General features: G+C 43.9%; 1 protein-coding gene and 1 pseudogene across 2 annotated transcripts in view; one reads left to right on the top strand and one right to left on the bottom strand.

Moving 5' to 3' along the window:
* The window catches only part of CXADR (CXADR Ig-like cell adhesion molecule), an 81,668-nt gene extending 67,187 nt beyond the window's left edge, over positions 1–14,481 (bottom strand). The window contains exon 1 of one of the 2 annotated variants that reach the window (XM_024239240.3): positions 14,317–14,481. In XM_024239240.3, coding sequence (XP_024095008.1) covers positions 14,317–14,359 — 43 coding nt within the window. In that variant the 5' untranslated portion in view covers positions 14,360–14,481. 2 annotated transcript variants of the gene reach the window in all.
* LOC103888857 (transcription factor BTF3 homolog 4-like) lies at positions 8,394–10,218 on the top strand (annotated as a pseudogene).
* Positions 14,482–15,303: the final 822 nt, after the last annotated feature.

The following is a 15,303-nucleotide window of genomic DNA, read 5'->3' as shown; positions in this document are numbered from 1 at the left end:
TAAATCTCCTGAAGCAACTATTACAATGCCTTGCCCATAAGTACATATTATATTATTTATTTGCCCTCAAACTTCCACAGGAATTGAGGCTGCTTATCAGAAATATTTAATACAAATTTACAATGGAAAATCAGACAAGGGGAGCTAAAAAGTAAACATCCTGGCAGAGATTTGCTGAACTGGATTGTGACTCAACCCTTCCCCACTCCCCTCTCACACAGACATACTCAACTTAGGGGAGCGTTCAAATTCCAATTCTAGTCAAAATTATTCTTCTTCTTGGTCGGTCTAAAAGTAGTGAATTATTTCAATCAATTGTTCACAGTTACAGATCCAACTCTTTGTTCTTCTCTTTCCTCCCTTCTTACTACTGCACTTGACTAGTCAAAAGAAAAATTATTCTCCTTTTCAACCGAAATAGTATATTACCTTCCCCATATTCTCTACTACATAGATCCTAATTTCAGAATTCTCCGGCAAAATAAATGTAAATAGGGTATTTTGCATTATGGGTAAGGCAGATCAGTTGCCATGGTGAATATTTTCATCACCTTCATAGAATAATATGTATCACTCCATATAAGGAAATCTTCCTTTGCCTCCTTGCTCATATAAAACTTGCAGCTCGCTTCTCTTCCTCTTCAATTAACATGAGACAGGAAAAGTGACTATTTAGCAAAACAAAAACAAAAACAAAACACCAAAACCCACCCAGATGAAGTGTCTTATAAAGATGTGATCACAGAAAATAAGAAATCCAAGAAATAGACACAGATGTTATTAGCAAAATGAGCAAACAGTGTATTTCCTTATAGAAAAGTCCTGAAGTTAACGAAGAAAGAGTTAACTCCAATAAGAAAATTATCCCTGTTGTGAGCATGTCTAACCTGATTGCCCCAATCTTGGTATAGATTCCTTTTTAGTATCTCTAAGTGAATTCAAATTTCCCCAGCAACCATTACCTAGGGCCATTCTATCCTGCTTCTTTTGTACCTTTCCATAAATGCATTTATTTCCCCCATAGGCAAATTAAAAATATAATTCTTATGCATATACTTCTCTGCTTTATACTCAAGATGTGATTGCCTTTAACTATGGAATAAGGAGAGCTGATACAATTTTGTGTGCCTGTAACAAACATTTTGATGATTACAAGAGATTAAGAAATAAGAAACTTTATTTTAGCTCATCGCTAATAGGAAATAAATACTATGTGACAAAAAAAAAAATAACAATCTTAGAGGTAAAATCTCATGAGAACTATTCCAAAGGCATGTTCCATTTGAGAAAGCTGTTTCAATGGCACACTGCCCCCATGCTTTTTCAGGTTAAATGTTCGAGGACTATGGTGGAAGGTGACTGGAACTAAAACTCCCAGTGCTGACCAACACAGTAGCTGCTGGCACTTGAAACATGGCTAGTGCAAATGAGATGTGCTGTAGGTCAAACACAGACCAGATTCTGGCAAAGTACGAAAAACATTTTAATATCTCAATATTTTTCATTTGATTACATATGGAAAAAAGCATATTTTGTATGTATTGTGTTAAACAAAATATATTGTTTCATTTCACATCTTTCTTTTTGCCTTTTATTGTGGCTACTAGCAGATTTTAAATTACATATATGGCTTGCATTATATTTCTGTTGGACGGCACTGTTCTACACCAATGCCACAATTGCCTCGGCTTTAGGACTTGTTTCCTATACATGAGAATAATATGATGTGTCCTTTCTATCCCAAGGTTAAGAGAGTGGCTCTAAATGAGATGTATGTGCAATTGTCTTTAAAAATAAGATATGATCATTTTGCTCGTCCAGATTTACAAGTTCATTCTAGAAGTATCAGATTTCCACTGTGCAACTGAGTAAGTTAAGAGTCTTCTCAATTCTTCCCGCAGAATTACCCTGGCACAAAACAAAGTCAAAAGTTTGTATCTGGTCCTTGAGAGAAATCTCCCATGGGAACTGTCCAGTATTCAAGTGTTTAAAACACTTGTGAGAGACTGAAGAGAATAAGTGATAGTCACTCCAACAACTGAACAAAGGTGGGGGCTAAACAAATTTGGTTCATTGTATGTCCCTTGAGATTCCTTGAGAGAATTTCAAACGTATAGTCAATCCACACTTCCTCTGAAAATGTCTAAAACTCACATAGAACACACATCTAACGATGGGAAAGTGAAAAAATAACTGCAATTAGTTATGTTGTTTCTTCTTAAAATCTTAACATACTTTTATTTCTAAGAAGTAAATGAAATTAAAACCATTCCCATTCCACTTTGTAAGAACATCTTTGAAAGAATGAAAATGATTTTTAACATTTCCAAAGAAATTTGCATTTTCTTAGTACGCATAAATGTTGGTTAACTTAATTGTTAATCCTTTTTCTCACCAAGTACCAAAGGACAAACTGAACCATACCACGGATCTCACACCTACCCTAAAAATATTGTTACTATTATTATCTCCTTCCCTTTTCCTATCTTCCTTTTTTTATCAATAGATCAAGAAACAGTCTTTTCTTCTGCAAACACCCCACCAATTGAAATAAACGACAAATACTGCTGAGTCAAGTTAAACTCAAAGGCTTAATTTAAGTCTAATTGGCTAACTTTTTTTGGACACAGGGTTTCACTCTGTCGCCCAGGCTGGAGTGCAGTGGTGCAATCATAGCTCACTGCAGCCTTGACCTTCTGGGCTCAAGTGATTCTCCTACCTCAGCCTCCCGAATAGCTGGGACTACAGGAACGTGCCATGACACCCGGCTAATTTTTGTATCACATGCGGCTAATTTTTGTATTTTTTGTACAGACGAGGTCTTGTCATGTTGCACAGGTTAATCTTGAGCTCAGGTGATTCTCCCACCTCAGCCTTCCAAAGTGCTGGAATTATAGGCGCGCACCACCACTCCCAGCCTCTAACTGACTAACTTTTTTTTTTTTTTTTTTTTTGAGATAGAGTCTTGCTCTGTCGCCCAGGCTGGAGTGCAGTGGCATGATCTCGGCTCACTGCAGCCTCTGCCTCCCGGGTTCCAGCGATTCTCCTGCCTCAGCCTCCTGGGTAGCTGGGATTGCAGGCGCACACCACCACGCTCAGCTAATTTTTGTATTTTTAGTAGAGACAGGGTTTCACTATGTTGGTCAGGCTGGTCTCGAATGCCTGACCTCAGGTGATCCGCCTGCCTCGGCCTCCCAAAGTGCTGGGATTAGAGGCATGAGCCACCATGCCTGGCCCTGGGTAACTATTGAAAAAAAGAACGGGTGAGGCAATAAAGTGAGGGAAGAAAGACAAGTGGGAAGGCACGGAAGAGATCAATGTAGGCCAGGCACAGTGGCTCACATGTGTAATCCCAGCACTTTGGGAGGCTGAGGCGGGTGGATCACCTGAGTCAGAAGTTCAAGACCAGGCTGGCCAACATGGGGAAACCCCAACTCTACTAAAAACACACACACACACACACACACACACACACTCAGCTGGGCATGGTGGTGAGCGCCTGTAATCCCGGCTACTTGGGAGGCTGAGGCAGGAGAATTGCTTCAACCCGGGAGGCGGAGGTCGCAGTGAAGCGAGATCGCACCACTGCACTCCAGCCTGGGCGATGGAGCAAGACTCTGTCTCAGAAAAAAAAAAAAAAAAGAAAAAGAACCAACCTAAATCCAAACCCAATTGAAAAATTATTATTCTAGATTACTAGGTTTGTTTTCTTAAGAAACAAAAGTTAGATGAAAGACAGTAAGATAAACTCATCAGGTCATTCTGGTTGGATAATTTTTAATTGTTTTCTGCATTATTTTAATAATTATCTTATTTTAATAATTAATTTAATAATTATCTTCACATCAACTACTTGCTAGCCACCAAATAAACCGAATCCAAAGTTCCCAGCCTCAATTATTTCCTTTATTTAATGACACAAGCATCAACTCTCATCTGATGATGACTTCTATGACAGATGAAAGGTGGAAACAAGGAAAGGGGAGAGAACTGGCTGTAAGTAGGAGAACTAAATGTGAGTGGTGATATAAACTCCACTCCTGAACACCTGGCAAAGCTGACACGAAGCTGACTTGTGCAGGACACAGAGCCCAACCCTGCTCACCTCTTCCAAGAGGTACCCATTCTTGATCTTCAAATGCTCTTTCTCCTCTAGGTCCTTCCCAAGCCTACAAACATGAATTACTGTCTAGCATAACTTTCCCCATTTATGCAATGAACATGCCCTGTGCCATATACTGGGAATACAATGTAAACAGTCCCTGACCTATGAAATGTACATTCTGGCAAGAGAAAACAATGACAATATCGTCATGCTTGATAAAGGTTAGAACATGCTGCAGTAAGTAACAGGATGTGCCTGGAGGACAGGGTAAAGTTCACTCAACAGGAGGCCAATTATGAAAGCATCTCAACAAGCTGAAGAGATAATGGTATAACCCAGATTACAGGTAGTGGCTGGAGGGACACAATGACTTCGAAATTGGATATGAGCAGGTGGGAAAACAGGAAGGGCCAAGTAAGACATTCATATTTTCGCCTGGGCATTTTGGTGGCTGAAAATGCCAATTAATATGAGAGAGAAGAGTGTGAAACAGAATCAGCTGGAGATGCCTGTGGGAAGTCTGTGTAGAGATGTTAAGTGGATGGTTTGATACGGGTAAAGCTGGAGAAGGGAGACTAGAAATGTGCTGGAGACTGTAGGCAAATAAACAGTAACTGCACCCATAAACTGAGAAATGTTGGCATTTACGGTACAAGAAGGAAATGGACTATACAAAGGGAAATGAGGAATAAGCTCAAGAGCAGAAAGAAACTGTTCAATAGAGCTATTTGTGCTGAGGTTTAAGAGGCTGAAGGTATGATGTGACCACCAGATGTAGCCATAGTGTTAACTGCAATCTACAGCAACTGCAGTTTCATAGAAGTAGAAGGGGATGAAAATCAGATTGCAAAGGATGGAAGAATTAGTGGGCATGAAAGAAAATAATGCAGTCAGTACATGCAGGCCATTTTTTCCAGAAATCTGGTTAATAAAGAAAAATAAACGCTGAGCGCAGTGGCTCACACCTGTAATCCCAGCACTTTGGGAGGCCAAGGCGGGCAGATCACCTGAGGTCGGGAGTTCACAACCAGCCTGGCTAACATGGAGAAACCCCCGCTCTACTAAAAATACAAAATTAGCCGGGCATGGTGGTACATGCCTGCAGCGACTCAGGAGGCTGAGGCAGGAGAATCACTTGAACCCGGGAGGCAGAGGTTGTGGTGAGTCGAGATCGCGCCATTGCACTCCAGCCTGGGCAACAAAAGCAAAACTCCGTCTCAAAAAAAAAAAAAAAGAAAGAAAGAAAGAAAAATAAGGCTGGGCGCCTGTAGTCCCAGCTACTTGGGAGGCTGAGATAGAAGAATCACCTGAGCCCACTGCACTCCAGCCTGGGCAACAGAGAGAGACACCGTCTCAAAAAAATAAATAATTTAAAAATAAAAAATAAAGGCAAAGCGACAACAGTACCGAAGGGATATAAAGAGGGATAAATAAGCTTGGTTAAAGTTGATGGAATCCAGATATAATAGATGGGATAACAGAGTGACATCTCTAAGAAGCCAAAAGGTTCAAAGTTCAGGAATCGTCCTTAAGGAGAAATACCATGTTTTGTGCAATGATGATGTGGACAAGATTGTAGGCCTAGATGGAGGGAAGTTAAGAGAGTCTTTACCTGCTGGCTTCTACCCTCTCCCCTGGGATATGCTACTGCCCTCTGGAATTAAGGCCACACATGTAAAGCTTCACTGTCAAACCACCTGCAAATGCGACGTTTATTTTTTACTCTCCACTTACCTGATGCCCACTCCACTATTACAATTTGGTGCCTGGCCAGGTGCGGTGGCTCACACCTATAATCCCAGCACTTTGGGAAGCCAAGGCGAGTGGATCACCTGAGGTCAGGAGTTCGAGACCAGCCTGGCCAACATGGCGAAGTCCCATCTCTACTAAAAATGCAAAAATTAGCCAGGCGTGGTGGCGGGCGCCTGTAGTACCAGCTACTCAGGAGGCTGAGGCAGGAGAATCGCTTGAACCCAGGAGGTGGAAGTTGCAGTGTGCCGAGATCGTGCCACTGCACTCCAGCCTGGGTAACAGAACAAGACTCCGTCTCAAAATAATAATGATAATAATAATAAAATCTGGCTTCACTCTCACCTCTGCAGAACTGTCTTCCCCATGGGAACTTTCTTAATGTTCTCAACAGTCTACCAGTGCTAAAACCCACTAGCCTCACTTTTGCATCATTCTCTAGGACACCTTCATCCTCTAGGTCTCTTATATCCCCTATCACTCCTTCTTACTCCCAGCTGCTTCCTCATGTACTTATTAGAAGTTGATGTTTCCCCCGCCTCACATTTCACCTTCTCTTCTAGTCCTACCTGCATTTCCTCCTTAACTTTACACAGACGCCACCTAACAGCAGTGAATTCTCAAGTCTGTATCATCAATGTCTGTCTCTTTCCTGAAATCCAGTTCTGTGTTGCAATCTTCCTACCAAATATTTTTTTACCTCCTTCCCTCTCAGGCACCTCAAATACTACCTGTCCAAACTTAAGCTCATCGTCATCTCCCTAAAACCTGCTCCTTTTTATTTCCTGTAGGTTAGTGACATCATAATACACTCAAGCCAGAAATCTCTCCAACTTTTTCGTGCTACTCATTCAAGCAACCAGACATCAGGTTCCACTACTATCTTCTTCAGAAAAGCTTTCCAGATCAAAGCGGAAGCCCAACACTGTTATGCTGTGTTTCAATAGGGACTGCTTACGTCCAGATCATCCCAGAGGATTCCTGTGTTAGCTCTATCAGTTCTACCTTCCTTGAGAACTGCTACATAGCTTCCATTCAATAAAATAAATCTCAGTGTATAACCTTACTTCTCGACACTTCCACAAATGTCTTAGTACTGTGGGGTTACGGTGCATAACCTGACAGACCTGTCAGTTCCCACCAAGCTCTCAGTATGGCCTTTAGATCTTTTTGCCCACACAAAACACGGTCAGCAGTGACATCATGTAAAACTTGTTAAAATGCAAACTCACAAGCCCCACCAGACTTCCTTGGAAGAATCATTCAGATGCACAAAGTTTGAGAAGCATTGGTTAGATGCCTCACATGCACTGAACTACTCAACTCCCAAGACATATCAAACCCTTCAGATCTCTATGTCTTTGCAAAAGCTGTACCACCTGATTGGAAAATTCTGCCAAAGCTTTTGCAACTTGCAATGTCATATTCTATTGTAGGGGCACCTAGCACACGGCTTTGCACATAGTAGTATCAGTACATTAAGTATCACTTAATTAACAGGTGAGTGTAGTTGGAGTGAAGAGTGTTAGGTATTCAAATGGAAGTTGAATAGTTAGTTGGAAATAGTGGGGGCTGAGGCGCAAATATATATTTTACGTGTGTGTGTGTGTGTGTATATTTATTTATTTAATTTATTTTGAGATGGAGTCTTGCTCTGTCACCCCAGCTGGAGTGCAGTGGTGCGATCTCAGTTCACTGAAACCTCAGCCTCCCAGGTTCAAGCAATTCTCCTGCTTCAGCCTCCTGAGTAGCTGGGATTACAGACGCACATCACCACGCCTGGCTAATTTTTGTATTTTTAGTACAGACAGGGTTTCACCATGTTGACCAGGGTGGGAGCTGATATTTTTAATTTACTACCAATACTTGGGAGATTACCATGATGGAAACAAGAGGTCACCCAGGTTTAAGATCAAGATTGACTATGGGCTAAACCATAAGGAAGGCTGACATTCAAGGGACCTATTTTAGAAGGCAGTAAAGGGCAGGTCAACAGGGTGGGAAAGAACCAAAATAGGTGTCAAGGAGTTCCAAAGAGATAAACCAATTTGGCACATGCATTACTGTAACCTTTGGCAACTGAAGCAGGAGAAAAAATAGAACGAGGTCAAAGATAAAGCAGAAGTTCAGCTTCTTTAGATTAAAAACTGACTCAGACATGACTAGTGGAATAATCACTGTAAGGACCATCTTTATTAGATGAGAAGGTAGAGAGTGATGAACTGAAGAGAGCTCTATCATACACACAGGCCTAGTGGCAAAGAAGTTGAAAACTTTTAGTCATGCAAAAATGACTTGCTGACCACTAGCTGTCTGCCAGGAGCCACAAGACCATGCAGGGACTGCAACAATGAATATAGGTAATGGCCCTGTCCTCTGATCTAGTGCAGTGAGCTAAGTTGGTAATCGATGGAGACCCCACAACAGACAGGATAAGGAGCCAATGTAGGGAGGCTTGCCTTGGAGGGGAGGCATCTTTTCCTCTGACGGTGGTATAATTGCAGGAATGAAAAGATTAAGAGGGGGCATATCGGGCAGCCATCTTGCTCTTGCCTCGTGCTGGTGTTGGAGGACCCTCCCTGCTTCAGATTTACCAACAGCATGAATCAAGAAAAGTTAGCCAAACTTCAGGCTCAGGTCCAGATAGGGAGCAAGGGTACAGCTCGCAGAAAGAAGGTGGTACATAGAACAGCCACAGCTGATGACAAAAAGCTTCAGAGTTCTCTAAAAAAAAACTGGCTGTGAATAATATAGCTGGTATTGAAGAGGTGAACATGATTAAAGATGATGGGACAGTTATTCACTTCAACAATCCCAAGTCCAAGCTTCCCTTTCTGCTAACACCTTTGCAATTACTGGTCATGCAGAAGCCAAACCAATCACAGAAATGCTTCCTGGGATATTAAGTCCCACCTGGGATATTGGTGCTGACAGTTTAACAAGCCTTAGGAAGTCAGCTGAACAGTTCCCACAGCAAGTTTTGGACAGTAAAGCACCAAAACCAGAAGACATTGATGAGGAGGATGATGATGTTCCTGATCTTGTAGAAAATTTTGATGAGGCATCTAAGAATGAAGCTAACTAAAAGTTTGGTTTTTGGAAACTGGCATGGACTAGATTTAACAAACCAGCTATGTGGTTCCAAAGTTTTACAGACACAGAGAACATCACCTGTTACTAGTTCAGTAATATTAATGCTGTTTGTTCAGCATTTTTCGGTCATTTGATTTTGCATTTTGCACTTCCTCCCAGGATATTTTTTTGGTCAAAATACGAAGTACTGGTGCAGTTTGACGGTGTTTTGGTTTTTGATTCTAGGTTTTTTTTGTTTTTTGTTTGGGGTATTTTTGGTGTATGTTTGCTTATGTATGTGTGTGGGTATGTGTGTATATAGTGGAGAGCAAATTGGAAAACAGTTCTATTTATCCTCCTCCCTCCCAGTAGAAATTAAAAAAAATCTTTATATTTGTTACTTTTCTTTTCCCTCCATAAGATACAGAATTAATGGAAAGTGAGTATCTTGGATTTCAGATCTGAAGAGATTTTCACCATTAGTGGTTTGATTTTAATTTGCTTGGTTAACTATCATATTTTTCATACACTTCTCTGGGTTTAAAATGTCTTGAGGTATTTTGCCACTGGCTTCATGCTGGAGTAATGGGTAACATATCTTTGGTATGGTTCCCTTAGATTCACTTACCTAGTCAGACCCAGAAGAACTTCATTTACTAGCTTGCTTCCTAAATGCCTTTTTTCCTCTCCTTTTGGTCTCCAAATGGCCTGGTCAGCTTTTGCTAATATTCTTCCTCATCTTCCACCTAGCTTGAGAAGGATGTTCTCCATATACAGTTAAGCGAGTGCCTAATCCCTCCTTTTGTAAGATTTTGTTCCCTCATCTTGAGGAACAACAACTTCATCTTCAACTTTTTATTTCTCCCTGATTTTACAGTTTGGTAGATTTCAAACTGGAATAGCTAGCATGTGCTTGCTAAATAATTTTATGCCAGCCTTATCCTGTATCCTAGCTGTTCTTAATAGCAGGTACAAAAATGCCTCTTTTTCAGCAAGGTTGAAATTGGGAATGTCCTTTTGAATCAGAAGAAAATAGGCCATAGACTCATCCCCCAGCACAAATGGGCATTCTATGAAATGGTACTGGCCCTAGGAGGATTTCCTCAACCACTCTCCTACTCTTGGCCTTGAACCTACCTCTGGGTTGGATCTTACTATTGTAGCTGCTCACTATACCCTCCTGCATGCTTAGAATAATGCTTTGCGGGGAGCACTGGTAAAACACAGCATTTATTTTTTTACCTCCTTTAAGAGGACTTGGAGGTAAGTTGCATTCATTCACTCAAGTTTCCCTCTTGAGCTGTCTAACAGAAGCTTACGTTTTGTTATATCAGCATTTGTTACAGCCAATATTTAAGGATAAAATTTAGAAAATATATCATTTCCTGGCCCATCATCAAACTAATACAGCTTAACCTTGCAGCTACCAACTTTTGTGTTCAGCTAGGTATCTTTATTTGATATCTGAGGTACAAGACCAATAATATATTAAGAGATCTACAGACATGAAGGCAAAGCTCTTGTATTTTTTTTTCATCGAAACACCTCAATTTATTTCATAAATTTGGTATTTTTCTGTTTTTTTTTCTATTTTTCATTGACAAAAATTGTGTATGTTTATCTACACAGAACACATTATTTTGAAATGTGTGCCTTGTGAAATGGCTAAATCAAGGTAATTAACATATGCATTACGTCACATACTTTTTGTGGTGAGAACACTTAAAATCCACTCACAGCAATTTTCAAAAACATAATACATTGTTATTAACTATAGTCACCATGTTGGATATGGATTTAATTTTGTAACCCTTGACCAACATCTACCCAACCCTCCCACCTTCAACCCCCATTACCTGCCCCAGGATCCCCATTCTTCACACATAAGGCAACAGACACAGAGTGAGGCTTGGCCACCATCAAATAGCTAACAAGAAGTTGGGAGACCAGACTTTTTTAGTTCCATTCATGTTGGCAATTGAAGAACACCACACCAAACTTTAACAAGATCCCTAACTAATGCTGATGCTGCAGGTCCCTAGGCCACATTAGTTTACAATGTCAACCCAAGCCCTGGAGAATCCTAGCGTCCTCACAACGCCTCAAAGTATTCAATTAAGACTATGACATTGAAGAGCTAATAATAAAAGCCTTCAGTATTTGACACACAGTCAAACCAACAGTAGGTTCTTAATAAATGACAGATGACCAGTGGTAGTAAGAGGAAGTGGCTGCTGTAGGGACAGAAGAGCGTAGTGTGATGAGAACACAGATTCAAGAGCAAATCTGTGACCTTCGCAAGTTAATTATATAACGACTCTGTGCCTCCGTTTCTCTATTTGTACAACAGGGATAAGTACAATAAATACCCTCTCGGGTTGCTTGGTGGATTGAGTATATAGGTATGTAAAGCCCTTAGAATAGTGTCTGGCATTTCATAACTGATCAAGGGTTTAATTTTACTACTACTGCTACTGCCACTGCTTACTACTGCTGCTACTACTGATTACTAGTAGTATGACTCACTAGTAGGCAGCCAATAAAAATGCATCAAAAGGAGTCCCATCTGCAGCCAGAGTATACCACAAAACTCTTTCAGAGCTGGAGGAATATCTATCACTGACGGTATAATCTGAATGAGTCTTTTCCTTGTTTTGCTGAAGTAGGAGTCAATCATGTTAACAGTGAACTTGAGTTCATAACAATGCCTTTTTTTTGTTTATTTGTTTCAGAGACGGAGTTCTAGCTCTGTCGCCCAAGCTGGAGTGTAGTGGCGCGATGTGGGCTCACTGCAAGCTCCGCCTCCCGGGTTCACGCCATTCTCCTGCCTCAGCTGGTACTACAGGCACCTGCCACCACGCTCGGCTAATTTTTTTGTATTTTTAGTAGAGACGGGGTTTCACCGTGTTAGCCAGGATGGTCTCAATCTCCTGACCTCATGATCCGCCCGCGTCGGCCTCCCAAAGTGCTGGGATTACAGGCGTGAGCCACCGCGCCCGGCCCATACCAATGCATTTCTAAATGGTCAGAAATATCTGAAGAAATAAAGCCATACATCAATTAGTATGACCTGTTTCTTTTTTTCTTTTTTTTTTTTTTTTTTGAGACAGGGTCTCACTCTGTTGCCCAGGCTCGAGAGCAGTGTCATGATCGTGGCTCACTGCAGCTTCGACCTCCCAGGCTCCAGCAATCCTCCCATCTCAGCCTCCCGAGTAGCTGGGACTATGACAAGCATCATTGCACCTAGCTAGTTCTTTTGGGGTTTTATTTTGTTGTATTTTTTGTAGAAATGGGGTCTCGCCATGTTGCCCAGGCTGGTCTCAAACTCCTAAACTCAAATGACCCTCCCGTCTCAACGTCCCAAATTGCTGGGATTACAAGCACCATGCCTGGCCTCAGCTATTTCTTAAACTGGAAAATTAGAATAAAAATAGTTGCCCTGTTTAGCTGAGACACTGGCCCTTCGAGTAGATGTTCACTGTACCCGTGTGTATAGCTTATGAGCACAATGACTCTATGCATCAAAATATTATTTCTTAGAATTGTGCCTATCAAAGTGAGGCATTACAAAAAAAAAAAATTAAATCCAATTATCTAAATATTCCCGTTAAAACAACAACAACAACTAGTCCCTGCCAGGCATGGTGGCTCACGCTTGTAATCTCAGCACTCTGGGAGGCTGAGGCAGGTGGATCACCTGAGGTCGGGAGTTTAAGACCAGCCTGACCAACATGGTCTCTACTAAAAATAAAAAAATTAGCCGGGCATGGTCGGGGGTGCCTGTAATCCCAGCTACTCAGGAGGCTGAGGCAGGAGAATCCCTTAAACGCGGGAGGCGGAGGTTGTGGTGAGGCAAGATCGTGCCATTGCACTCCAGCCTGGGCAACAAGAGCGAAACTCCATTTAAAAAAAAAAAATAGTTCCTCCACATAATTTATGTTCTTCCATTTTTCTGCTTTAGATGTGGTCTAAAACTTTTTTTTTTTTTTTTCCAGAGAACACACTGTGTTCTCAACTTCATCTTCAGGTTCGGCCTAGACAAAAAAAAAAAAAAAAAAAAAGATAGGAATGTACCTGTAAACTGGTTCTATGACCCTTCATCTTCTCCGGAAGGGTTACTTTGGACATTTCAGCCCGCCAAGTCTAAATTATATATATATAAAAGGTGGAGGTAGTGCTATAGGCTCAGATCGAAGATTAGACTTGCTAATAGAATGTTGATCCCATGAGTAATGCTCACATCTGTGGCATCCAACAATGGAATTAACATTTCAACAGGAAGCAGAGAGCCATCCCAACTGAAAGGGCCACTAGATCCTGCTTCAAAGCACCTAACAACAAAAAATTACCCTTCCAGAGGCTATACTAAGTGCGCCTCCTAGGATCCCATCTACGGATTTTTTAAAATGAATTATTTGGTTATAAAACGCAGCAAGTGCTTAGTTTGACAAACAAGATCAGTTGGTTAAAACACTGACATGGAAAATCCGTTTTTTAAAGTGTCAAAATGATTACGCCTCCTAATGGTCCACGCATTTTTCACATGCCTTTTTTCCCCTCCCAGAGAAAGGAGCAGTCGACAAACGTACTTGGCAAATCCTCTAGCAATTACCCTGTACAACTCAGCCCGTCTTATCTCCAAAATGAAGGACTCATTACAAACTCAAAAACGAGGTCACTGAATTCTCCTTTGCACTTTGCCCAAGGACTGCAGAAACCAATGCTACATTTTTGCAGGAACCCACTTTTGATTTCCCACGGTCTCCTTCACAATGTGCGTCTGGTTAGCAGCTCCTGCCTGGGCGAGCTGCTTCCAGGAGACTAACACCGTCCAGGCTGGCGTTCGCTCAGCGCCTCTTTCCTAGAGGTAGCCTGGCCGATCCGAGGCACGGGGCAGCTCCATGTCCATTGAATAATGGCGTTTGCAATTCAGCCTCCCCGCCTGGGCGACTCGACACCTGAAACTCGCCGCCCAAGGCTTTTGAAATCGGGTAACGCTGGAGAGAACCGACACGAAGGCTGACAAGGGAGACGGCGAGAGCAAAGAAAGGCAAGCCCGCACCCGGGCAGAGAATGCTGTGGGAGAGCTGCGAGGCGCACCCGACACGCCGCGCCCGAGCCCCCCCGCCTCCACCCGCCGCCGGGGGCTCGGTACCCGGGCACTCCGCGCGCCCTGCACTGCGCCCTACGGGACGGCTCCACCCGGCCAGGCTGGTGCGCCCGGCCCAGCAAAAGCGCCCCTGTGCAATTCTGCCCGCCCCGCCGCCCCTGCAGCAGCGCCCCCAAATCGCGCCCGCCCCCTCCCCCACGCCCCATTGTTCCTGGGTGGCCGCGGGCAGCGAGCGCCCCCGGGCTGGGCGGGTGCTGAGGACCCCATGGCCCCCACTCACCCGCGACTCCGCACAGGAGCACGAAGCGCAGCAGGAGCGCCATGGTGGCTGCCGTGCCGTGGGCGGCGGCTGCAGGTAGGCGGCTCTCGCTCGGGGTCCCAGGCTCCCCGCGCCTCGCGCGCTCCCGACTGGCTCGCGGCGGCGGCGGCACCTCTGCACCCTCCGCCCCTCCTCCCCGCCCCCGCTCGGCAGGTGAACTCGCGTCACTTCCGGCAGCGGCCAGGGCCGGGCTGCGAGCGCCCGCTTCTCCAGCCGCGTGGGGTTGCCTTGGCAACCGGGCGAGGCGCTCCTCGGCCCCCGGGATCCTCCCGGGGCCGAACTCTCAGCCTCCAAGGCGCGTGGCGTCGTTGGGCGCGGGCGGCCGCCTCCCGCGCCGCAAGCCTGCGCAGGGGTCCCCGCCTCCATCCCTTAAGCTAAATCAGGGTTTTGCGCGCGGGGGTGGGGCAGCCCGTCTCCCAGATACTGAAATTGCGTTGGCGCCCTCCTTTAAGGCGAAGCACAGGACACTCGGAGGGGCCGCCACTAGGGCGGCTCCTACCCTCCGCCCCGCCTGCACCCACCAGTCCCACCCCTCGCGGTTTGCCCCAGGGGCAGGGTCTCTGACCTCAGGCTCTCGGGATGCGACCTGGGCAGCCCCTAGCCTTCGCTCTCTTAACGAGTCGCTTTGGTTGACATAAAAGGCGCGAGAGGGCTTTTCTCCATCTCCAGTAAGGATCGAGCCCCTCTGCAGCTACCGATTTGGGAAATACCTGAGGTTTTTTCCACTTGCACATAAAGGCTATTCTAGCCCTGAAGCTGGCTAGTAAGACGCTGTAGTCCCAGCTACTCCGGAGGCTGAGGTAGGCAGACAAATATTATCCAATATTAGTGAGTGAGCTTTGAAAGTGGGGCTCAGTAGTTGTGGTTGAAGGCGTCAGTTGGAGTGTGGGGTCGGGGAATTGGAGATCTTGAAAGTTGTGGTCGGCTGCTCTTCCAGATAACGTTTAT

Source organism: Pongo abelii, chromosome 22, assembly GCF_028885655.2.
Source record: "Pongo abelii isolate AG06213 chromosome 22, NHGRI_mPonAbe1-v2.0_pri, whole genome shotgun sequence".
Classification (NCBI taxonomy): Eukaryota; Metazoa; Chordata; class Mammalia; order Primates; family Hominidae; genus Pongo; species Pongo abelii.
The sequence above is the reverse complement of the archived record's forward strand: the minus strand, read 5'-3'. Positions and strand labels throughout refer to the sequence as shown.